This window comes from Cololabis saira, chromosome 11 (genome assembly GCF_033807715.1).
Source record: "Cololabis saira isolate AMF1-May2022 chromosome 11, fColSai1.1, whole genome shotgun sequence".
Lineage (NCBI taxonomy): Eukaryota > Metazoa > Chordata > Actinopteri > Beloniformes > Belonidae > Cololabis > Cololabis saira.
The window spans coordinates 45,898,812-45,924,681 of record NC_084597.1 but is presented as its reverse complement, the minus strand read 5'-3'; the positions used below and the strand labels follow the sequence as shown (position 1 = coordinate 45,924,681).

Genomic DNA, 25,870 nt, shown 5'->3' with positions numbered 1-25,870 from the left:
GTTGTAAAAATTATATTTGCAAATGAGTCATTCATAAGACATTCTTAGGAATAATTTATGAATGTCTTGAATATTTTGTGTGTTTTTTATACACTGGTGACAAACAGGAAATTACTTCATTCCTTATCATTATATCATTACTCAACATTTAATCTACTCCGACAGGTTGTCAAAGGAAAAATGTAAAAATATGTTGGTCTCATATTAAAAGAGACATTTTTCAGAAATATTTTTATGTCCTTTTATGTGTATTTTATACATTGGTGACATTGGAGAAAAACAAACTCACATGTATACAGAGTAAACCAAAGAGAAATGTATCAAAAAAACACAATTACTGTTCATTTTTTCAATTAAAGACTATTTTGGTGCTAGTACGTACGGGTCGGGGGGGCCTGGCTGGTCTTAGACACAAGTAGGGGGGGAAACAAGGAAAAAAGGTTGGGAAGCACTGATCTAAATGATATTCAAGGAAACAAATGTTTCATGCCTCCAAATAACTCACAGACCAGCGTGTCAACTACAAAACTCAGTGGCTGAAAGTGTCCTTGGCTGCACAGACGCTCAGTAGCTCTCAGAACACAGAGGGACCGTGGCGAGACAGAGTAGACTTCATGTTACAGGTCAGGACCTGCTTATTGACTTGAGGATGTAGGATGGCAGACCCCTTCATCAATCAGAGGTTTAGGAAGTCCTAGAAATTTAGTTTTCATAATTTCATAGGATCATCAAGATTGACACCCTAACAGTGATGAGACATCAGAGATCATTTGGAGCGCTTCAGCTCAGTCAGAGCATCAGGTTAAAACCAGTTCACTTTTTACTGTGTGTGTGGTGTTTTGTTGATGTATTTTTACAGCAGTGGAATAACAGCCGGTCATTTTCCACCACATCATGGTCCAACGCAGCAGGAAACTGTGGAGATGTCTGCACAAGGAGTGGAGGGTCTGGCATCCCCTTTGGTCAGCGTCCCTGTGTTGGACCATAGTTATCCTCCAACACACATTGATGGCCTTGTCATTTCGTCAGAACTACCACTTACTGATGCTAAAAAAAAAAAAGGACGGGTAATTCCCTCAGAGGGGAAGGTTGTCAGGTCAGCTGAGCAATTCATTCACCATTAATTCACCAGTAAACCTAAGGTTAAAGGAGCTTGAGGCTCCTTTTAAGAGACTCTCTAGCGCCACCCTTCGCCACGACGGCCGCCGGGGGTACTGCAGCCAACAGTGAAGCCGGCACGGGAGAACAGGGAGAACGTGCATGCAGCGTCATGTGACGTCACATCCACAGCCCAGCGCGGGAAATTTGGGCCCGAATTGCAGCACATTTTGCAGCACACAGCCTGTTCAAGGCAAAGGAGAGATACACTAGAGGGCTCATTCTTTTGGGTTTGGAACGCTTCATCTGACATTATTATTAGAAAACTTAAAACATATATGAATTTTTTTCATAAATCCGGCCTCAAGCTCCTTTAAGGACTCTGTGGATGTTTTTTGTACAGTCAGATTGTTTGAGGGTTTTGGTTTCCCCCCCCCCCTAAGGAACAAATTCAGTGTTAGAAGAACTGCGGTTCCTCTACAGACCACTAGGATCTGGTTTCAAATCTGTTAAAAATGTCCTACTTTACAGTCTGGTACAAAAAACAGTTTTGTTTTCCATAGTTAGATTTCTCTTCCATGACATGTATGTGGGGGTTATGTACCGCATCAGATTAAATGTTATCAAAGGGGAATTCTGACCAATCAATAGCTCTGACCACATCAATGTGTTCATATGATTTATTTTGGTAATAAATGATAATATTCTTATATCAAGTTTTACAATATAAAAGACGGTTAGTGTGAAAAAAACAAGTTCATTTACACAAACAGACAGTAGGTGGCGCCATGAGCTTTAACATCACCAAGCTCCGCCCTCACAGTCTAGGAAATGAACTGACCAATCAGGAATAACTGCTGTCACTTGTAAATAATGTACATGAAATATAACTGGTTCAGTTACCATGACAACAAGTCTTATTTACATTTAAGAAAAGTCTGGAGGAAATCTCAGAAAATCTCCCAGTAGTTGAAAATGGAGTGGGCGTGGCCTGAGGAGAAAATATGAATGCAAAAATGAAAGTGAATTAAAACAATAAATAAAAGTTAATCAAACAAAATAAAATTTCCTGAGGGCTGATTGGTCCTCGGGGGAAACATCCCTATGTTACCATGGCTACAGTGCGGGGGGGAGGGGCTTAATGTCATCTTAATGAAAAAAGATTTTTGTGAGGATTCACAGATTTTTTTTTAACAATAAATAAAACTGAGTAAACGAAGAAAAAACAAATATAAAACTGTTTTTAGCAGCTTCAAACATTTTTACAGTTTGATTACTTTAATGTTTACTTTAACATTGGTTTACTTTAGTGTTTTGCTTTTTTTTTACTTTAGCATTTGTTTAGTGTTTTACTTTATTTGAATGGTTTGTTTGCTCTTTCTCTTGTCAGTGTGTTCGGCATAAGGAACGTGTAAGCAGTAAGGAAGCTTATCTTTGAAAAGGAAGGTAAACGTTAGCTGTGGGAGGAGCCATGATGCCATTAATAGTTGAGGTCGCCCCCTGCTGGTCACCTGCGGCAGCAGTAGTTTCAGAGACGACGTCTGTGTTCGAGTCAGGTGACACCGATGGACGTTTGTTGAACGTTTGCTGGTCGTCCAGAGTGGTCTGATGCGCTGGTTTGTACGTGGTTGGAGAATCTCAGGGGGAGCTGTGCATCAGACTTAAATACGGTTGTAAAGCCAGACTCTGACCGACTGCCCAGATCTCACGTTCATAACGACCTCTGACGTGTTCCAGGTGAGAAACGGTCACCGGTTTAGACATGAGGACCCAACAGGAAGTTGTGTCCTTAAAGCTACGGGTGTCATAGAAACATCAGCTCCCCTCCATCGTGTCCCACAATGCAATGCAGCATTTTACAGTCTGTGGACTGAGGCCACGCCCACTCCGTGCACGGACAAACAGGAAGTGAAGCTGTGAGGGCGTGGCAGCTGTCGTCACTTCTTCTTGATGGCGGCGAGGTCTCGCTGCAGCTCTGAGAACCTGGGCCGGTCCTCTGGGTTGTACTGCCAGCAGCGCTGCATCACCTGGTACACGTCGTCAGGGCAACGCTGAGGGCACGCCATCCTGTAACCTGGAAGAGTGGAACAGAGCAGCAGTTTACCTGGTTGGTGCTCATGAATCTTAACGTCACACTGCTGATTTAGTCCCTACACTTGGCTCCACCTCTGGGTGTGGTTACCTTTCTCCACCTGTTCTCGGGCCTGCTGGTTGGTCATTCCTGGATAAGGACACACGCCCAGACTGAATGTTTCCCACAGCAGGATCCCATAACTCCACACATCACTTTCTGAGGTGTAACGACCTGAGACGGCCAATCACAGAGCAGGAGACCGTCAGCAGCCAATCACAGAGCAGGAAAAAGCTGCTTTTTTCCCCCCCCCAGTCAGATTGTTAAACAAAATAACCCTCATGGGTGTTGGACAGGGACAGGTGTTACCATAGTTTAGGGCCTCAGGTGCGGTCCATTTAATAGGAATCTGTTTGAGTCCAGATGAAGAATAGACGCCATCATCTTCCTGACGACTCATCCCAAAGTCACTGATCTTCAACACACTGCCGTCTCCAACCAGACAGTTCCTCGCCGCCAGGTCCCTGACACACAGGGGAAACAAACATACTATCAAGGCACGGAAAATTTATTTATGAAGCACATTTCACCACAATAACAACAATAATTCAATTTGAACAAAAGTGCAATCACTCAGCCAACCATATAGAGTTTAGTCAAACGCCTGTGCAAAAAGGTACGTTTTTAGTCTGCTTTTGAAAGAGGGCTGTTGGAGCAGAACTTAGTTCCTGCGGTAAGGAGTTCCAGATAGTGTAGTAGAGACTGAAGCACCATGAGCAGATCTAGTGTGGATTCTAGGTATGATGAGAAGACTCTTATTGGATGATCTAAGGCAGCGGTTCCCAAACTGGGAACCGGAATAGCGGCGCTATTGCAGGGGGGGCGAGGTTGGAAGGTAGATTAATTAAAAAAAAAAAAAAAAAAAAAAAAGATTTTTTTTTTTTCAAGATTTTTTATTCCTTTAAGATTTTGCCTTCAATACATATGTGCAGTGAGAGAGATAGGGGAAAGATAGAAGGGGAATGACATGAAGTAATGGTCTGGCCGGCGGGAATCTAACCGGGGACCTGCTGCTTCAGGTCCCACAACTACCCGGTGCTACTGAGGAAGATACATGTGGTAATCTCTCACCTGCAACCGGTTTGAGAGGATCTGGAACATGAACAAGCTCACCCCACTCACTGAAAAAGTGTGGGGATTAAAGCTGACATTTTTGCAGAGCAATTGTTGAAATTTTGATTATTTGTTTAGTAGTTGCTGCTGTTTTTTTTAAAAAGCATCTTACTTTAGATATATTTCTGAGGTGATAGAAGGCAGTTCCTGGAGACATTAGCTATGTGTTTCTGGAAGTTAAGATCAGCATCTAACATAACACCTAAGTCTTTGACTATTAGTTGTTTCAATGTTCAGGGGTCACCTGTAGGAGCTCCAGTTACCTGTGAATGCAGTTTTTACTCTCCAGATAGGCCATGCCAGCAGCAGCGTCGACCGAGAAGCGAACCAGCTGCTTCGTCTTCAGCTCATCCTTCTTCTTCCTCAGGAATGATAGGAAGTCTCCCCCTGGCAGGTGCAGTAAGGAGCCACACAAACTCACCAGTTAGAAACGGACCAATAAGACGTCACACAGAGTCAAGTTAAGCTCCACCCACCAGGAACTAGCTCCATGACGATATAGATGGGCTGTCGCTGCGTACAAACGCCGATCAGCTTCACAATGTTGGGATGGTCATACTGCTTCAGGATCCTGCAACCAATCACACACAGCCAATCATCACACCTGTGTTGTCTTCCAGGCAGTCAATCAGTCAATACCCTCACCAGCAGCAGGAGCTACCGGGGGGTTGGAAACGGGGCGTCTGACCTCTTAAGGCTGAATTATGGTTCTGCGTCAAAACGACGCCGTGTCTACGGCGTGTGGTTTTTGTACACGCAGAGGACACGCCGTCACATGCGCCGTCACTGACGTGCACCTCCTGAAAATTGTAACTACGCGTCGAGGAGACGCCGACCACACGCAGACCGAGAGGGCTGTGATTGGTTCGTTTGAAAGTGAAGCATTTCCGGTTTCCGGTTTGAATCAGTAGTGAACTTCCAGGGCTCTTTTCTTCGTTTATATGTGATTTTTTTTGTTTTTGTTTTTTGCACAATAGTTGTCCTTATCTCTTTGATTTACTGTGACCGGAAAAAGTCGGATAAACCATTCAGAAAAAGATCGCTAACTAGTGGCCGCGGGGGGTACTGCACCGCGACCAAATGGAGAGACGGAGAAGTCCGAAGGATTCGTGACGACGTCACGGGTGCGCCGTGTGCTCTGCGTGTGTGTGACGCAGAACCATACCCGCACCTTTAGCCAACACTTTCTCAATCAGACTTTCTTACTTTATCTACAATACATTTAGTTAATCCTCTTCATCACTCCTACAGACCACCTTAACATCTTCATGTCAGCTCTATTTCCTCCAGACCTACATTGACAGAAAAGCTCCTTAGACCCTAAACTTCTCCACTAGCTTCCTCAAAGAAAACTCTGTATCAGTAGATCTTTTAGAATAAAGGCTGATTTATGGTTCCGCGTTACACCAACGCAGAGCCTACGGCGCAGGTTACGTACCCTACGCCGTAGGCTCTGCGTCGATTTAACGCAGAACCATAAATCAGCTCCGGAGCCGGCAGGCAGAAATCTCGAAATCTTCGGAGCAAATTTCTTAACAGGCATAGCTACAACTGTTAGATTTCATCTATTAAACCAACATTTATCTTCCTAAATGATTTATTTCAGCCAGCGGTAATTCTCCACAGAGCTGCAGGTTTCTCCCCCGGGACGATGGCGCAGCGCGATCACGTCTGTACTCCGGCTGCTGCTGTTGCTGCGCTCCGGACCGGCTGCTCTTCATCATCGCCGAAAACATCAGATCAAATTTCTTAACAGGCGTTATTTGGATAAACTGAGCCCAGGTTGGGGATCTTAACGGTTATTTTTACACCTGAAAAAATATTAAAACTTAATACAGCTGAAATTAAAACAGCTTTTGGCTCTCAGCTTCCTGATTTAGGGGTGGTGCTGAAAGTAGGAGTAGTGGGAGTATTGGGACAGACCCCTGGGAAGATTTCAAGTGCCCTAAAATCTGTCCCTTCTTTTTTAGGGGTAGTGATAGAAAGTAGGGCTAGTGGAAGAAAGTAGGGGGAGTATTGGGATTGGGCCTTTGTCTCAACTGCTTCTTTGTGCTAATAAACAACAAGTTTGCTTTCTGTTCTTTAATGTTTAACACAAACTATTCTAAACTATTATAAAACTACAACTTCAAAGCTGAGCAGAATCCATTTTATCTGGACCTCCCTGGTGTTTCTCCTGGTCTGAACTTGGCTACAGAGTTTGGATGGTCTTCTTATACCTGCACAGCCATCCGTTACCATGGTTACTGCAGGTTACCTCTGTATGCATACCTGGCCTCAGACAAGAAGCGGATCTTCAGCTCTGGAGGCAAATCTTCTTTACAAGTTTTGACAGCGACGGCCATTTTGTCACGCTGCAGCGTTCCTTTGAAAACCTCCCCAAAGTTACCCTGGCAACAGAGGGCCAGCAGGAAATGATGGGAACATTTAAAAAAAAAAAGTGAAGACATGAAACTTATGACAGGAGGAAACAGGAAGTGACATCACCTTTCCCAGCAGCTCTCCCAGCGCCACGTCCTCGTGGTTCAAGATCCACTTCTTGTCCTGCACAGAAAGTCAGACTGTCAGGTTCACGCTGAGGAGCACACGTTGACGCGATGCTGCAGAGCTGGTTACCTTGACGACAGGGTTGAGCAACACCACTCCAGACTTCTTGGTGATGACTTGTTTGGTAGAGAAGTGGTGCTCGATTAGCTGGGGGATGGTGGAGAAACCCGTGCCTTCAAAACGGTACTGACTCTACCAGAGAGAGCGAGAGAGACAGAGAGAGGCAGAAGGATCTTTATTTGTGGCTCTCCTCCTCCTGGAATCATTATAACATATTGATTGCATCTCAGGTGTGTCCCAGGTGCGTGAATACTTACGTCGGCGTACTGAATGATGAAGTGTCTTCTCTGATCATCAGAAAACACAGACAGGACGTACTCCCCAGGTTTCCCATGACTCTCTCTGACCAGGAAGTCTCCCTGTTGCCGTAGTAACTCCTGAGCCTCAGTGCGAGGGATGGCTCCATGGTACCATTCTTGCTCTGCCAGGGGACGCTCCGATGTGGGGATCACATCAAAAAACTGCTGTCGGGAGGAACACAAGAGGAAAAATCTGGAGTTAAAAGCAGGTCTCAACTGGTTTTTAAGTCATCTTTATCGCTGAAGTGCACAAAAAAAAAATTTTGGTTTGGCACTAAAAGTTATACTGAGGTACCTCCGTTCACACACGTACACAGTGCAAATGTCAAGTGAGTGAAAAATTAGCATATACAAGCAGGGATTAAGAAACAGATGCTTGTGAAGATTTACCCCTGTCCTCTCCACATACATTTTCTTGTTGATGACTGCCACCAATTTAGGTTCAGAGTTTAAGGCCCCGCTTACACATAGCCGGGTATTTACAAAAACGGATATTTCCCCCTCTACGTTTTGAAAAATTCCATTGTTTACACGAGATCGTTTTCTGTTGCATAATGTGACGTTCTGAAGCCTAAATCTCCGTTTTCCTCTGTTTAGACGCAAACGTGAAAACTGAGTTTTTGAAAATCTCCACTTTGGCCGGAGTTTTCAGAAATTATCGTTTTTGGAGACTTTGAGCTCCGTTTTCGTGTAAACGAACGGCCAAAACGCATGAAAACGCCTCCGTTTTTGCTCCGTGTAAACAGGGCCTAAGTTAGTTACTGCATTGAATTAAATGTAGAAAAGTACTAATTTAGGATCAATTTGACAAGCAAAAAAGCATCAATCCATCACCTACAGATTGGGACCATGGTCGGCAACGCTGATATTAGTCTAACTGGTCACCTTGAATCTAACCCAGCCCTTTAGTCAGTTATTTGAGACCACAGATGGTGAGTGACTTTTTTTTTTTTTTTTTTTAAATTCATCCCTTCACACGGCAATACCTGAAGAGGTGAAACATGACAGTGACTGCGTTTACATGCACTCAATAACCCTTTTGAAACCCGAATATTAGCAATAAACCCAAATTTGCAGGGCCATGTAAACACCAATAACCCCTTTGAATAACCCGAATTTGCTCATATTCGGGTTTTTAAAAACCCCAATATGACCCCTGGGTTACTCCTTTTAAAACCTGAATATTGGGTCATGTAAACACCAAACAGAATATCCCCATCAAACAGAACATGAATTTGTTTTCTGCACATGCTCTGTTCACAAGGAATCCTGGTCTTTTGATTCCAGGAAGTTCTTATAAACACGGAGAAACCAAGACCAGGAGGAGACTAATCACTTCATAAATGTAATGAAGGATATGAACATTTCTGCATTTGTAGACGGTAGAAAGTACCGGGATAGAAGATTTAAAAGAAGGTGAGCGAAAAGTTGTGTGAAGCAGCATTTGTTTTGAATTTGGATACAGGAAGAAGAAGCGGAAATGACAGGAATTGCGCCATCACGTTCTCCGTGCGTCGCTGGTTTGATCCAGATATTCCGAATGATTAATTACCATGGAAACGGAATATTCCCAATGTTTCAGTAACCGGAATATTAACAATAACCCAAATTTTGACTGCATGTAAACGTAGTCATTATAGAGGTTGAGGGGGTAAAAGAGGACAGTGTGGGTGGGGTTAGGGAATAACACAGTAGGAGCTGTTTTCCAGGTGATGAGGTGAAGCTTACTGAGGAGGAGGAGCCCAGCATGGCTTTAGTAGGTCGGATCATCCCAGCCAAAGACTGACGGAGGGTATCAAAGCGAGAGCTCTTCTCCTTCACTTTGTCCTGAAACACACACAGTTACTGAGGGGGGGGCAGGGAGGAGCGTATTCTCTGTAAGAAACAAAAGCCTACATTTCAGAATAAAAGCTCTCCATTTAACTCTGATAATCTAAAACAAATAGTGCATTTATTCTGAATGGGAAGCTCTTCCCGTCTGTTTTGCACACTAGTCACCAGCACGTGAGAAGTGATAAGAAGTTTACAGTGGATCCGACAGAGCGGGTGTCATCCTCATACTGCAGCGCAGGGGGGGCCGGCGGTGGCGGAGGGGAGGCAACTGCCGCAGCCATCTTGGTGTCCAACAGGGATTTCTGAGAGGCGAGGCGTGCCTCGGAGCTGCGCAGTGATTGGACGGTTTGGCGAAGTTCAAGAAGAGAGAGTTTCTGACTGAGCAGCAGGACACAGCTGAGGGGCAAGAGAGACAGACAGACAATGAGGATGCAGACGGAGAGAGAGTGGGTCTGGTGCTGCCTCCTGAAACTCACTCGCTCTTCCTCTCAGTGCTCTGCTGACTCGTCTGGATTTTGGCATCAAGGTCGTTGGCAAGTGCTTCTTTCGTCCGCAGATTCTGCTGAGTTAGAGCCAGGTCCTCCGTCGTTGATGACAACCTGCAGGAAAAAAAAAGTAAGCTCTTCACAACTGTGAACTGTATAAGTGAATTGAACATCCACAGGTTTATTACGAGTGATTTTAAAACTTATTTTTACTGCGTGACATGTTGGTAAGAACCGGCTCCACCCAAACTGACAAGTCAAAAACTCTGAATGTTTGAGCAGAAAGCAGGCCATATCGCAGGAACACCACACAGATTCAGATGATTGACCCCTGTATTCCTTTTTCAGCGAGCTTCCACTGGTACCAAGAGATGAACAATGAGCCTGATCCACCTCAGAAACCTGTTCATCTGGTGTGCTAAAGGTGTACAAGACTGTCTCAGAAAATTAGAATATTGTGATAAAGTTCTTTATTTTCTGTAATGCAATTAAAAAACAAAAATGTCATACATTCTGGATTCATTACAAATCAACTGAAATATTGCAAGCCTTTTATTATTTTAATATTGCTGATTATGGCTTACAGTTTAAGATTAAGATTCCCAGAATATTCAAATTTTTTGAGATAGGATATTTGAGTTTTCTTAAGCTGTAAGCCATGATCAGCAATATTAAAATAATAAAAGGTTTGCAATATTTCAGTTGATTTGTAATGAATCCAGAATGTTTGACATTTTTGCATTACAGAAAATAAAGGACTTTATCACAATATTCTAATTTTCTGAGACGGTCCTGTATGTGTTATTATGCTTTTTGTGACAGAAGGTACCCTTAGTAATCTATAATTTTTGCAGATAAAGGATCTGTAGGTGCAAAACAACCTGAAAGTGCAGAATTACTGAGCAGGAACTCACGTGGCCTGCAGGCTGTCAGCCGTCAGCGTGTTCCACAGGATCTCATTGGCCGGAATACTGTCAGTCTCCTCCAGTAGAGATACGTCAAACTCAATGCTCGCCTCCGGTGTCTCCGGAGACCTGAGTCACATCCCGGCAAGTTGTTACCACGTCAACCAAAAAAACAGCGACAGCAACTGTCAGGTGGGGCCTAACTGACCTGTAAGCATCAATGAAGTGCTGGTACTCGGCGAGGGGATCGATCTGCTTGATGGCAGCCGAGATCTCCTGATGGACCTTCACAATCTCCTCCGTCAGAAGACTGCTGATCTCACAGTACTCCTCCAGAATACTTTTACTACAGAAGTAGACACAAATACGGCTGATCTCTTGTCCTCCCCCCTAAAAAGTACTTTTACTACTCTAACAAGGCAGAATTACAGTGTGTGTGAGGTCTTGCAGCCAGTGTGTGGTCATGTGTGAGTGGCCAGGGCTGTGTTTCAGGGGTGTGGTCCTCTAGGCTGTGTGGGAGGGTCGTGTATTGTATGTTGCTGTGATGTGTGTGATGTGACTCACAGTGCCAGAGTCATATCCTCCTGCATCCTTTGCAGCGAGTCCAGCAGTCCCGGCGCGGCATGGTGGCGATGCTCCTCCTGCTGCGTTTGAGCACCACAAACAGCCAGAACATATTGATTGTGAAGATTATGGAGCTTCGTCATCGATTTGTCGTAGCGCTCGCGGGCTCGATCTGCCTCCCGGCCTGTTATTGGGTGAGACAGATGGACGGGGAGGATTCAGGATTGCCTGACCTCCAAGATGAGGTAAATAAGCCAACCAGCACCCACCTTTGGCCAGAGCCTCTCGGTATTTCTCTTTGGCGTTGTTGGCGTCACGGCTCAGCTGACGATACGTCACTTTCAGTTTTTCAAGGTCTGTTCTGGTCACCTAACAGCAACAGGGCGAAAAGGCGAGTCTGAGCCGACTTTCAGGGACAAGAGCAGAGCCCGCCCCATGCTCCCCACCACACCTTGTAGTTGTAGCTCTCCAGCTGCAGATGAAGACTCTGGTAGCTCTTCTTCACCTGCTGCTTGTCTCGGATCAGCGTGGCCAGGCGGTGCAGGGGACCAGAGTTCAGGTCATCTGCATGACTCCTCATGACCCGCCCCAATGCCTCAGTATGCCGGACTACTTGTGACCATGACTGACACATACATACACACACACACACACATCATTTACCTGCAGAGTGCTTACTAGGGGTGTAACAATATATCGTGCCACGAAATTTTGCGATACAAAAACGTCACGATACGTGACGTGGAGGTGACAAACTGTATCGCGATATTGGGTTATTAATATTAATCCATTGTGTTGACTAGTAACGCGCATCCGACCACACGTGCCGACCGCGCCTCAATCCGCGGACCAAAATCTTCCTCCGCTCAGAAGAAACTAGTCCCATTTTGGTCCTGATCACAGGACTCTTGCAGGGTTTTGAGCTCTGAACTTTTACTGATGTAAGGCTGGTGTAGAGTTAAGCCTTACCTTATTAAATTAAACCTTTTTGGGGTGGTGAGTAGGATAAACACGGGGAAACTTCTGCTGAGTTCCAGTGTACTTCAATGTCCCTCAACAGTGTAGGATTTTAGAACATCAACACAGCACCTAGTGCCATACTGTGGCGTATCACTCCGCCCAATCTAAAACAGACTAATCACTACAGATAAACTGACTAGAGTCATTATAGTCCCTGATTTACATCAGAATATAAAGAATATATTTATAAAATAATGAACCCTGAATTACCAAAATAACCTTCTTAACAAAAATAAATCTCCTCTTACACTTATAAGGTGAGAATGAATCAATCTGTTTTATGATGTAAAATTGTATGTATTTATTTACTTTTATTTATTCATTTAATTTTAGTTAAATTTCTGGAAAAGAAAAAAGTCAAATCATACATGAGAGAAACTATTCAGTTTGTGGCCAAATATTTGTACTTGTATGAAACTGAAGATCATAATGTAAACCTGACATTTACTTTTAGTTCAGTTTGTGGAAAATGGTTGGCCTGGCTTTCTCTTTAAAACTTAAACAGTTATAAAGCATTACAAACTGTAACAATAGGGCAAACGTATAGTATTGTTTTGTATTTTGTGTCTTTCAAATAAAAGACAATTTTTTACAGTCATATGTTCCTCATTCAAGGTTGTTAAAAAAAATACTGCTATAATATCGTATCGTTATCATGACCTCAATATGGTGTATCGTACCGTATCGTGAGATTAGTGTATCGTTACACCCCTAGTGCTTACATGTGGATTGACAGAGGAGGTGGGTGTCTCACCTTGCTAACAGTGCTGATGTAATCAGCACTTTCCTGTTTCTCCGTCTGCTGCGTCATGCTGAGCAGCAGGGCAGCGTACTCTTTATCACTTTTGACCCGCAGTGTCATGAAGCGCTTCACTGTCTCCAGCAGCTAGAGCGTGACACACACACAATTTTAGTACGTCACCTCCAAAGTGGAATTTATTAATGAAGAACATGATCCTCTCCAGAAGCTAGAAGTTTATATGTACCTTTAACTCCCAGTCCTGCAGCTTCAGTAATCCTTCATGGGAGTTTCTCAGATCCCGACCGAAACCCATCCTGGATCAGTCTTTTTCTATCAGTGTGGCCAAGAGAGGGATGATTGCATGGTCCTCTGTGAAGAGAGAGGTATGACCCTTTTAAATTAGTGGATACCCTGTGTTTAATACCCCAAACTACTGTGGCCCTACTGTGGTCCTTTTTGGATTAACTGACTCGAGTTTAAAAGTCAAGCTAATAAGCCCCTGACGGTACAATTAATTGCAGCTTAGGCCAAATGTAAATGGAATAACAGGGTGAAACCCACCATGGGGTTATTTTTTTTTTTTAATGATGCTCATGACAGTAACAATAGCAGATCACAATTACAACAGACTGGCTGAACAAATGTCGGTGTTGGACAATATGTTTTGTGACATGCAGTCCCAATCCACTCTCTTGCAGAACGTGGTAGATTACATAGGACAGAGAAGTCCAACTGAATTCATATGAAAGAATACTTCATTATTCCTCAAATAGAAAGTAATTGTTGCGGTAGTCTTTTGTGCTTTCAGTCTTTTCAGAGATTCATTGTAGCGGTTTATTGCTGTGGGCGGTCTGAAGGATCATCCTCTGTATTTCAGTGGATCTGAAGAAGCCTCTGACTAAAGACACTGTTGCTGAATCACTGTGTTGTGAAGTGGATGCTCAGGGTTGTCCTTGACCATCTTCATTTTATAAAGTATCCTCCTTCGCTCAATCAGCTCAAGAGGCTCCAGAAACAGTCATCAGAACAGAATCAGCCTCCTTTATCAGCTGTAAGTTTTCTTTAAGTTACTGGTTCTGATGCTGCTCCCCAAACAAATGACTGCAGATGTGATTGACCTCTCCACAACTGACTTATAGAAAATATTCATCATCGTGCTGCAAACGCTGAAGAACCTAAGCAAATAGCCTAAGTTGGTGTCATTTCCTTTGTCTTCAACTTCAGACAGTGCGGATTGTTCTCACACCATGCAACAAAATGGTTCACCATTCCTCTGTACTTAAAGGGGACCTATTATGGCATCCAATACCTATTTTAAATAGGTCTTGAATGTCTTAAAAACAAGCTTTTGATTGTTTTCTGCAAAATAAATTAGAAATTCAGCCTCTGAGGAATGTCTTTATCATCCCAGTCTCTAACCTCATTCTCTATGCGGGATTCTGAGTGGGCGGGGAGGCTGTGATAATGAGGCTCTGTGCTGATTGGCTGCCTGAATGACGCGTAGCAGGGGAGGGAACAAAGCAAGTTTTTACAACAGAGATACAGAGATACAGAGATACAACAGAGCAATTTGCATGTCTAGCTCGAACAGACGCCATCACGATACTCCGCTACGAAAAAATGGCGGACGCTCCGGCCGGTGGAGCTGGTTGTGGGCGTGGTTTCGCGCATCGGAGGCAAAACTATGTAAATCTCTCCTGTCGTTACGTAACGACGGGAGCAGAATCTTATTGGCTCGTAGATCTACATCACACTGGACGGCTCATCTGGGCGGCTGGACGGACACTGCAGAATGTGGTTGCTTTCGTCCTTCTCTGAGTTGGCAGGCTGAGGGGAGACCACTTTATATATGTTAAAGCAAGAGAAAACGTGTTTTTCATAATAGGTCCCCTTTAAGTCTCTCGTCCATCACTCATACACCCCACAACTGCAGAGTCATCTGAGCATTTATACAGATGACAGGACTCCGACTCCGTGTAGGGCGTGAAAAGGAGTGGTGAGAGTCCAGTTCCCTGTGGTGCTCCTGTGGTGCTGATCACCTGGATCATTCAGTCTCACAAACTGTGGTCTGACTGTCAGGTCATCAGTAATCCAGGTGATTAAGCAGACGTCCACCTGTGTCTTCTGGAGTTTCTGACACAGTAATGCAGGCTGGATGGTGTTAAATGTACTGGAGAGATCAAAGAACATGATCCTCACAGTGCTGCTGCTTTTGTCCAGATGACTCTGGGTTTGTTGAAGCAGGTGTATGACGGCATCTTCAACTCCAACCACACAACGATAAACAAACTGCAATGGCTCCTGTAAGGTGCTTGTTTGCTTACTCAGGCTGGCCAATAAAAGTCTCTCCAGGACTTTCTTGATGTGAGATTTTAGGACCATAGGTCTATAATCATTAGGAGACAATGGATCAGCTCATTTTGGGACTGGAACAAGGCAGGATGTCTTTCACACAGGGCTGGGGATCGATTCAAATATCAAGATTTGATTCGATTCCGATATTGATTTGGGTTAGTGTTATTTAAACTGTTTTTTTAGCTGTTGCATGAAATATATGAATGTGTAATTATGCAACATATTAATACTAGTATTATGTTTAGATTCAACAGCAAGTATTGGCAACTAATGATGCTGTAAGGACCAATCACCTCCCAGAATGCCGATATTGCTTTCAGAAACATTGTGTGGGGTAAAATTATCAAACAGATCCAGGGCAGCAAACAGAGGTCCTATGAAATTGGTTTTGTTTTTTACCACATTCCATTTTTATTTTTTCCATTTTCTGTCTTTAATTTTTTTGAATTTGGTTTTTAGCATTTTATGGGAATGTAACCCTAAGACAGTAGGCCTGTGCTGAAAAAAATCGATTTTCATATTAATTCCTAAAAATCGATTTGTATGTCTAAAGATCGATTTTTTATTTTATTTTTTTAATTAAAACATTTTTTTTTTCATCATTACATTTTTGCCTGGTGAACTTTAATCCCAGTAGTCCCACTAGTTTTGAAAACTCTTTTTCGTTAGAGAAAATGCTGGACATTTCAGCTTAAATTTCTAAATGTTATATTAGTTCAATGAAGTTCATATTATCTATATTTACTAGAGCTTGTTTGGTTTCTCTGTTATCGGACACGGTCTGTCATGAAATACCTGAAAAATGCCAGGTGCTTCATGGCAAGCTGTGTGTCTGGTGACAGAATAAATCAGACAAGCTAAAATAATTTGTTTACTGCTTGAGCTGTTGCAATTTCTTTCTTTTTTTGCACTTTAAATGGATATTGAAATGCCTATTTGAGTTATTTATTTCTTAGTTATTTCACAATAATTATTGTGAAATTATTATTTCAATAGTTATTTTACAGTCATTTAATCCAGGCAACGCTAACCCAAATCAATATCGAATTGGATCGGATCGAATCAAATGGTGATAATCGATTCTGAATCTTAAGAATCGGAATCGATTCTTGACATTTGAATCGATACCCAGCTCTATAAGACAGTATATGAAGTAATTAAATATAGACAATTTATCTACTTATAACTGAAAACTTTGATGTTTTCATACCTTTAAACATATTTAAAGGCAAAAACATGGCACACGTTATTCTCGTGTCCAACAAAACATTCCTTTTTTGAGCATAAACAAAAAAATATCAAAAGTTGTAATTAAGCTAAATTTTTTTGATCTTTAGAAATTAATATGAGAATCGATTTAGAATTGGAAAATCAATTTTTTCAACACAGGCCTACTTCCACAGCACAGGAACCTTCTCCTGGCTCAGGCTGATGTTATAAAGGTGCTGCAGAATCCCGGGACTCTGGAGCCGACACTATCCGGACCTGCAACCATGTTCCTATTCAGTCTCTCCAGTTGCCTCTTCGCCTGACACGGACAGACTGGACGGGGGTCGGGGGTGTATAGGTTGGAGACAACAATGGAACAGCACATGTATCCATGATTGAAGAGGAAGATGAGACTGCTGAGGTGTGACAGGGAAGCTGTGGGTCAAGGGAGGATGGGAGATCTCTGGTTGGGGGCAGGAGAGGAGGATGCTGGGACTGTTTCTGAACTGAACCTGTTGAAGTTTGTGTTCAGCTCATTGCTTCTGTCCTGGTCCTCCTGGTTGAAGCCTGTTATCTTCATCCCTGACCTCACATCTCTTACGTTGTTCTGCTGGAGCTTGCTCTCCAACTTCCTCTTGCATACCTCCTTGTTGTCTCTGATCTGTAATTTCAGTTGTTTTTCTTTTGACTTCAATAATTCTGTCTCCCTCTCTGAAAACTTTTTTTTTCTTGTTGAGGAGCTCTTTCAGGTCACTGGTGTTTGTCCTCTGGTGCAGATGATGATGTCCACACAGACGTTGGTATAGTCAGTCACACTCTCAGTCATGGAATTGATCTCATCTCCATGTGGTTCACAGAGTGCATCCCAGCCTGTAGCCTATAAGCACCTGAAAAACACCCATGCCGTGTTTCTTCAGCTTCATGTGACCACTTCCTTACAGTCATTTAGGTCACAGGATGATGGCCTCTGGATGATGGGTTTGTTGGTGGAGGAGAGAAAGACCTGCTTATGATCCACCTTGCCGAGAGCAGGTTGTGGAGAGGAGCTGTATGTAGTGCTGGGCGGTATGACCAAAAATTTATATCACGGTATTTTTCAAAATTATATCGGTTTCACGGTATATCACTGTATTTTTTTTTTCATGCACAACTGGGTGTTAACCACATTTTCTAATGATTTGGAAAGGAATTGCTGCAGTAAATTGACTTAGAATGGCCTATTTTACTGTAATGAGGACGAAACATTGTAGAAAAACATTAATGTCCACAGTAGTATAAATACAGATTTGCAAAAATATGATAAAATGATGCAAAATGATGCCGTTTACAATGCGATTATTTTTTTCAAGGTCCTTTTCTCATGTATTTTTTCAACTACACAAGCAATAAATCAGTCTGTTTTCAAGTAGATTTTCACTTGAAATAAGTAGAAAAATCTGCCAGTGGAACAAGATTTTTTTGCTTGTAATAAGAAGATAAATCTTGTCCCACTGGCAGATTTTCCTACTTATTTCAAGTGAAATTTCAATGTGAAAATGGTCAAATAAGTTATTTTTCTGGTGTTATTTTTCTGGTGATGACTCTAAATGTTGAAATAGCAGTAAAACCACATTCATTGATGAAATGACATAAGGGATGGAAAGGAGGGATGGCAGTTTTACTCTGGGGATGATTTGGACCGTTTTTTTTCAGGGGGGGATGATTTGGACCGTTTTTATTTCAGGGGGGAGGGTGCCATCACATCCCCCCTCAACTCGAGTACTGCTCAGAGGGAACTCAGAACTTCTTCATAAATAACTCAAAAATCCCAGCGGCGAAAGCTCCGCGTCGATTTAACGTGGAACCATAAATCAGGCTTCACAGCGTGACTCACTGTGCGCCCGGCCCGTGCTCGGCGCCGTGCGCAGCTCCTCGCCGACTCCGCGCTCATATATTTAATACATTTATAAAGCCCATATATTTATAAAGTCTCACTTGGCCGAGCCCTAACGCTGAGGCCATGGTAGATTTTAAGTTACACGCGGACACGCGGCACTGTTGACTTTTCCCTGCCGGCTCTGCTCACTGTTCACTGGCTAAACAGTCCCCTCACAAACAGGGTCCAGCGGCGCTGCGTTCCGCCGCGCTGCGCGGCGCTCCCAACGTTGTGTGCGCTACTCACCGGTATTACGGTATATGAAAAATTCATATCATAAGATCATATCATATTCGGTATGAACCGGTATACCGCCCAGCACTAGCTGTATGCATCTCTGACGATTGCGTGAAACAAATCAAACCCTTTGTTTTCTCTGGTGGAACATTTGAAAAATTGTTAAAGCATCAGAAATGTGTCAGAGAGAGAGACGTAGTTGAAATCACCAGTGACTGCTACAAACGCGATGGGTAATTGAGTCTGTAACTTAGCAACAGTAGAGCTGATGTCACATGCAGCGTCTGTACCAGCTGATGGTGGGATGTAAACTGCCACTACAATAACACCAGTGAACTCTCTATAACTCGGTGGTTCCCCAAGTGGGCGAGGGGCGCAGAGCCATTGCAAAGGCAGGGCTCCAGACTAACTTTTTTCACTAGGAGCACAGTAGCCCCTAACTGAAAATTTTTAGGGGCACAATCAGAAATTTTAGGAGCGCACATCGTTTATCGACACGCTAACCAAATGTTTACATTTCTACTACATTTCAGTGTATTAGTAATACGTATTTCATAATAGATTAATGAATTACCACAATGTGCTGTTTCAAATGCAGTGTTACATTTTATTGTGCATTTTTAAAGATGCCGCAACATAAAGTAAACTGACAGCACCATTGCTGTCATTATATATAAAAAAAACATACATTCACATGATAAAAAAAGTGCTTGGTAACAAAGTGCTTAGTAACCTTTCAGCCATGAATGTAACTGTTAAACACAGTACTTAACAAATGTACAAATATTGGGGGTACTGGCCAATAACATTTCCCTACTTGTGTCTTTACTAAAACCCTGAACCTACACCAGTTGACCAAATTCACTGCCTTCACTCTAATAACTAAGGATCTTACCAAGAAATATTCTTATGTCTAACCTAAAAATGCCATTACACCTGACAACACACATCACTTAAAAGGTTAGGTGTTTTTCCCACGTGTTAAAATTTAACTTTCATTTGTGTCAAGCTAATTTTAAGCAGTGTTCAAAATAAAATTATGAGACCTGCTGTATTGGAGCACATCTTCCTTTAGTTAAAACTGTAGCGGGGACAGATGTTTAGAGAAACCTATGTATGTACCGGGTGAAGGCTGATTTATGGTTCCGCGTTACATCAACGCAGAGCCTACGCCGTAGGCTACGGCGTAGGCTCTGCGTCGATTTAAGGCAGAACCATAATTCAGGCTTTAGAGGGGGGACATATCGGAGAACAACCAGAAGAATATAGAGTGGATTAAAAATAAAAGTTAAGCACTGAGCTACATGTGTCTCCCGTCTGGGCCATTGCAGACTCATGGCCTGAGCAAGATGTTACTAAAACCAAACATACCCGCCGCCTCTTTCTTCTAACTTTATGTGCGCACCGCGGCGGCAGCGAGTTGTGTCGCATTAAATGTCGTCCGGGCGTAATACCTGCTTTGAGCTGGTGAAATTAAACGAAAAAAAAAAATAAATAAATGAATAAATAGATCCCCCAACTCATTCCCTTTCACACTCATTGGCCTGCAAATATGGGGGTTCATTGAGGCACTCCTTCCACGTTTAACTTGTAAAAAAAAAAAAAAAAAAAAAACACTGGCAAATTTACTGGTCGCACGTGTGCGAGTGGACATGAAATTCAGTCGCACATACTCAAATTTTGGTCGCAAAATGCGAGCATTTGGTCGCAGTCTGGAGCCCTGAAAGGTGTAAAAATGGGGGGGGGGGTACATGCTTGGACACCGCTAGCGAAATGGACAGGTTTTTGACGGAGATTGCTTGATGGGGAGCTGTTCATATTTTAAAAAGACGTATTGCACAGAGAGTGTTTTTTTGAAAAGTGTATTGATAGCTAGGGATGTCCTGATCAGGTTTTTTTGCCCCCGAGTCCGAGTCCGAGTCCTTTGATTTTGAGGACTTGCCGATACCGAGTCCCGATCCGATACTTTTATAAAACAATAAAAAATGAAGAAGAGAAAAGAAAATTATGCAGGATGACCCTTTTATTATATTTTAACATGTGTACTGTAAACTGAGCACATAGGAGGTAGGCAGCTTGAACATTCTTAAGTCAGTATAAAAAAATCCTCGTTCACTCTGAAGTAATTCCACACAACAGACATGATAGCATAGGGCTGCTTCAGCTTCAAAACAAACAGGCGTGCTCTGCGCTCCGAGCCCACTACTCCACGTGTGCGTTGATTTATGGTCCCGCGTTACACCAACGCAGAGCCTTCAACGTAGGGTGTGGCGTAGGGTGCGCGTCGCCGGGAACCCTACGCTGTAGACTCTGCGTCGGTGCGACGCGGGACCATAAATCAACGCACACGTGGATGTCTGCGCCGCAGCTCCGCTTCCTCTCGGCTCCCAGCACCGGGGCTCGGCGCGTCTCTAGTCCCGCAGCCCCAGTGAGTATTTTCACCGGACATTTTGACCGGAGAGATTATAAAATACCGGACTTTGGCATATTTTACCGGACAACGGAAACCCTGATATATATATCCGATTCCTGATCGGCTCATAACGCCCGAGTCCGGATCGAGTCTGCAATCACGTGATCGGCCCCAATTTCCGATCACGTGATCGGATCGGGACAACTCTATTGATAGCTATGTTGAATTTTGTTACGCAGTAAAAAAAAACAAACAGTTACACTGACAGCAAAGAATACCGTTACAAAATAAATAAAAACAGTTAGTTACTGAAAATAGGAACCGAAAGACCAGGCCATCTTTCGATACCAGGTGATACAGACGGATTTCAATCGGTGCCATAAAACAGTGTTTCCCAACCCTGGTCCTCAAGGCCCACTGTCCTGCATGTTTTAGATGTTTCCCTTCATCATCACACCTGATTCTAATTAATAGTCCTAATTAGCTAGGTCATCAAGGTCTGCGCAATTCTTTTGATGACACAGCCACTTGTGTGCTGAAGCAGGGAAACATCTAAAACATGCAGGACAGTCGGCCTCGAGGACCAGGGTTGGCAAACTGCCATAAAAGAACCGAAGTTCAGTACACAGCCCCTAGTGCTGAAGCAGGGAAACATCTAAAACATGCAGGATGGTGTGCCCCAAGGACCCGGGTTGAGAAAAACTGGTTTAGTCCAAATGCCTAGCGTGGCGTTATACGAGTGTGACAACAACAAATGTGACTCTACAAACAACAACATAGGAGTTCATCTGGCAGGTCAACTTTGTTCTGCTTGGCCTTTGGTTCTTTGTATGAACGAATCATGCTGCATTGTATTAGAGAAGGATGCAGGCAGCGAACAGAAATACCTTCGAAGAAACAGAAGAAAACTTCTAGGGTCGACTGAACTCGCTGCTGTTGTGGGCAGTGACGTTTTGCTGTCCAACAAATCTGCAGTTTGTATCATGTGACACCTGTAGCCCTGTCCTTACCGCACCATTTTCCTCTCAGCCGACAACTTAAGGGGTCCCAGAAATGGTGCGGTTTGGTTGTATGGGACCCTTTTATATTGGAAACATACAAACTGTACCAGCCCAAACCAAGCGGATCAGTGAAAACAGGGCTTTCCTGACTGGCCTAGGAAGGGTAATTAATGAGCAGCATCCAGTCGGCAGGTCAACCTTACTTATTATTGATCATAGACTTAAACGTAATTGGAAAGATGATCCCAAATGTCACCTGTAGGTTTCTGAAGGGTCGTGTGGTAATGCACGGTGCAATGTTGTAAACAGACAAACAGACACAGGAAGCCAGCACTGAAACTAACCATAGTCTCATACTCACAGGAAAAAAACGGAAAATCGAGCTTAACAATGAGGCTGAAAATACTGAAATAACACAAAACTACTGCTAAAGTTAGTAAAGAGACTTAATGTTAGCCTCGCCCTCACAGGAAATAACAAAACTAAACCTACATTCAGCACTGAGGCTAACTTTAGCGTCAGAAACACAAAATAAAGCTAAAATTGGGACTGTTTCCAACATTAGTCTGGCTGTCACAGGAAACAACAACTGAAGTGAAGCTACGGTTAGCACAGAGGCTAACGTGAGCCTTTGCTCTCTAGGAAATGACACAAACTGAAGCTGGATTCACCCTCACGGGAATAACACAGCACTAAAGTTACTAACTATATTCATTATGTCAGATACATTCGACTTCAAGTTATAAAGAAAAAAATATGAGAGATAATAAAGACTGGTATGTCCTCTATTCTAAGTAGTAACCAGTTTCTTAATTCTAACCAGAGGTTTCTGGACACAGGAAAAACATATGTTCTAAAGTTTCATCTGCTACTTTACAGAAAACACATTGATCAACTTCGAACTTGAATCTTTTTTTAAGGAATTCTGCAACCGGGTACACTTTATACAATATTTTAAAGTGAGTTTCCTAAATCTTTGGGGAAATGGGCCATCTAATATATTTAGAATGAGCTTTTATCAACATAGAAACAGTTATTTTCTCATTCTCTTGAGGTTTAAATCCTCGATTATAATCATAAAATACTATTGATTTCCAGGCAGCATTAATCACTTTGTTATTACACTTATTATCACTCAAGTTACACTCGTTAGTCGCCAATTTTAGGTAGTATCATCCACGTTTGAAAGAAACACCAAATTAAAGCTAAAGTTGGGAGTGTTTCCAACATTAGTCTGGCTGTCACAGGAAACAACAACTGGAGTGAAGCTACGTTAGCACATAGGCTAACGTGAGGAAATGACACAAACTGAAGCTGGATTCACCCTCACGGGAATAACACAACACTTAAAGTTACACTTCAGCAACCTTGTAAACATGACAAATAAAACAAGAACAAAGGGTTTCACGGAGCTGGCGTGAGCCTCGCCCTGCAGGAAACACCAGCAGCAGACTGGGGTTAGCAGTGGGGCTAATGAAGCCTGATTTATGGTTCCGCGTTACACCGACGCAGAGTACGGTGCGCGTCGACGCGTACCCTACGCCGTAAGGTCTGCGACTATGTAACGCGGGACCATAAATCAGGCTTAACGCTGGCCTCGCAGCAGCTCTTGGTTTGAAATAACGGACATGTTCGTGGTTCTGCCGCCTCGGCTCCGGGTCGTGTTGTACCTAGACGCTGCTGCAGACTCGCTCTCTATCCGGTCACCGCGGTCCTCTCATGTCCGTCCGCGGACTCATGTCCTCCCCGTCCCGGTGTTTTCCTGCTGCCGTCGTCCAGGCTGCGGGCCCGCGGCTTCAGGGAGGGGCTTCCGCCGGAAGCGGAAACGCGGGAAGGAGGGGGGGTCGTGTCACGTGACGAGCAACACTGCTGCGTTCCATTTACCTCGGAAGTCGGAATTTGGAACTGGGAATGGCGTCACAGCCGAGTTATAAGCGTTCCAGTTGCAAAGTCGGAAAACGAAAGCTGTTCTAGCGCTTGCCTTGTCCGAATACAAGCAACTTCTGGACAAATATGCGGTGCATCTGCAACTTTCAATCACGGTGGATGAAGAGGAAACAGAAAGGAGCAGCACAGCTCTCTTCTACTTACTGTTTACAGCCGGGACAGCCATCTTGGAATGTTAACTCGGGGTTGGTGAAGATTCCCCGACTTTCCGAGTAGGAAATCCCACTTCGAGGGGCGTTCCAGTTGAAAATTCCGACTCGGAACTCGGAAATTCCGACTTCCTAGGGCAAATGGAATTTTTTATTTATTTATTTATTTTTTTCTTCTTCATAATTCATAATTCTTTATTTTTAAAAAGGGACACTGTACATTGATCAACGTTTCCTTGCAGAAAGTAAATGTACCCGAGTTAGCCGAAAGGCTAATTTTCATCGGCAGTCCCTTCGCCAGATGTTAATAGACTTTTTTGAAAAATAAAATAAAAAATGCACAATAGACATAAACACGAATACAGCATGCATGACATATCAAGACAAAGACATATACAGTGCAAACATAGAATAGAATAAAACAAATGAATAAAAGTACAGTAGCCTACAATCATCTTAAATAGCTTGTATTAAAGAGAGCCACTACTAGCACTACCACTAGTAGTAGTAGGATTACTAGTGCTCACATCTTTGTGAGTCAACAAGCCAGTCCTTTGCATGAACTTTAAAAGAGTGATATGATGGAGATTCTCTGATTGATTGTGGTACTGTATTCCATTGGTGTGATGCTCTGAATGAGAACACAGCCTGGCTGAATGTGGTTTTCCTGAATGGAATTGAGCAATCTTTTTTAGTCGCACTTCTGGTGGCTCTGATATCAGGGGATTAGAATTTTATTAAACTGGATAGTTTAATAAATATCAATTCTTTAAATTGATATTTGTCCATTATCCTCTTTGAGAATTTGTATATTTTCAATAAAGTTTTGTTTAAAAAAAATCCCCATTTTTGATTTTTGATTTTCTTTTCTTTTCATATTTTTTTTGTTTTTTTTTTTGCAAGAGGAGCACTACTCTACAGTAGATACACTACACTACAGACATCCCACCAATCGACCCCCCAGAAGATCAATTCAAGACCGGTCCTCCAACGTGGAAAGAGGTGGAGAAGTTCGTCTATCGGTCGCGAACAGCATCAGCTCCTGGGCCAAACGGAGTCCCATACAAAGTGTACAAGAACGCACCAGATGTCTGTAGGTATCTCTGGAGCCTCATGAGGACAGTATGGCAGAAGAAGACCATACCCAAGGCGTGGCGTAGGGCACGCCTTGGAGAAGGAGAAGGACGCAACAAACATCAGCCAGTTCCGCCCCATCGCCTTGCTTAACGTGGAGGGCAAGATCTTCTTTGGAGTCATTGCACAAAGGATGGCCGAGTACCTGCACAAAAATGAGTATGTCGATACATCTGTACAAAAGGCAGGGATATCGGGCTTCTCTGGGTGCCTACAACATTCCAGCATGATCTGGCACCAGATCCAAATGGCAAAACTGGAGAAAAGGGATCTCCACACGGTCTTCCTGGATCTTGCAAACGCCTTCGGTTCTGTGCCCCATGAGCTCCTATGGACCACCTTTGAGTTCTATAACATCCCGGATACCATCACAACCATGGTCAAAGACTACTTTCAGGATCTGCAATTCAGCTTCTCCACGCCTGAATTTACCACCTCATGGCAGTGCCTGGAGGTAGGCAACATGGCTGGATGCACCTTTTCTCCCCTGGCTTTCACCATGGCGATGGAGGTTATCATTCGAGCCTCGAAATGGGTTGTAGGCGGACAAAGACTCGGCTCTTGCCGGCGCCTCCCTCCCCTCAGAGCCTTCATGGACGACATCACCACACTGACTACCACCGTCCCATGCACCAGGAGGCTACTCAGAAAGCTTGAGGAGAACATCAGCTGGGCCCATATGAAGATCAAACCATCTAAGTCACGCAGCATCT

The 25,870-nt window shown here is 43.3% G+C and overlaps 1 protein-coding gene across 2 annotated transcripts; it reads right to left on the bottom strand.

The window, feature by feature from the left end:
- Nucleotides 1-1,763: 1,763 nt before the first annotated feature.
- fer (fer (fps/fes related) tyrosine kinase) lies at nucleotides 1,764-23,734 on the bottom strand. 2 transcript variants are annotated; one of them, XM_061734602.1, is made up of 20 exons: nucleotides 23,598-23,734; nucleotides 13,042-13,166; nucleotides 12,810-12,941; nucleotides 11,487-11,660; nucleotides 11,305-11,404; nucleotides 11,036-11,219; nucleotides 10,680-10,817; nucleotides 10,481-10,600; nucleotides 9,558-9,680; nucleotides 9,276-9,477; nucleotides 8,977-9,075; nucleotides 7,207-7,413; nucleotides 6,959-7,081; nucleotides 6,830-6,886; nucleotides 6,614-6,732; nucleotides 4,819-4,913; nucleotides 4,606-4,729; nucleotides 3,539-3,693; nucleotides 3,281-3,403; nucleotides 1,764-3,172 (listed from the first exon to the last, which is right to left on the bottom strand). In XM_061734602.1, exons 2-20 carry the CDS (start codon nucleotides 13,108-13,110, stop codon nucleotides 3,036-3,038), a joined length of 2,481 nt encoding a protein of 826 aa, XP_061590586.1. In that variant the 5' UTR covers nucleotides 13,111-13,166; nucleotides 23,598-23,734; the 3' UTR covers nucleotides 1,764-3,035. The 2 variants fall into 2 exon arrangements, with proteins under 2 accessions (XP_061590586.1, XP_061590587.1); XM_061734603.1 differs by having other exon boundaries at nucleotides 7,207-7,410.
- Between the last annotated feature and the right edge of the window lie 2,136 nt (nucleotides 23,735-25,870).

Bases quoted from the DNA above. Each gene is read 5' to 3' on its own strand.
- fer (XM_061734602.1), bottom strand. From the start codon at position 13,110: ATGGGTTTCGGTCGGGATCTGAGAAACTCCCATGAAGGATTACTGAAG. The intron at 11,220-11,304 runs GTGGGTGCTGGT...ACCCAATAACAG, and splicing joins CCGAGAGGCTCTGGCCAAAG to GCCGGGAGGCAGATCGAGCC. The intron at 10,601-10,679 runs GTCAGTTAGGCC...GATGTGACTCAG, and splicing joins CACTTCATTGATGCTTACAG to GTCTCCGGAGACACCGGAGG.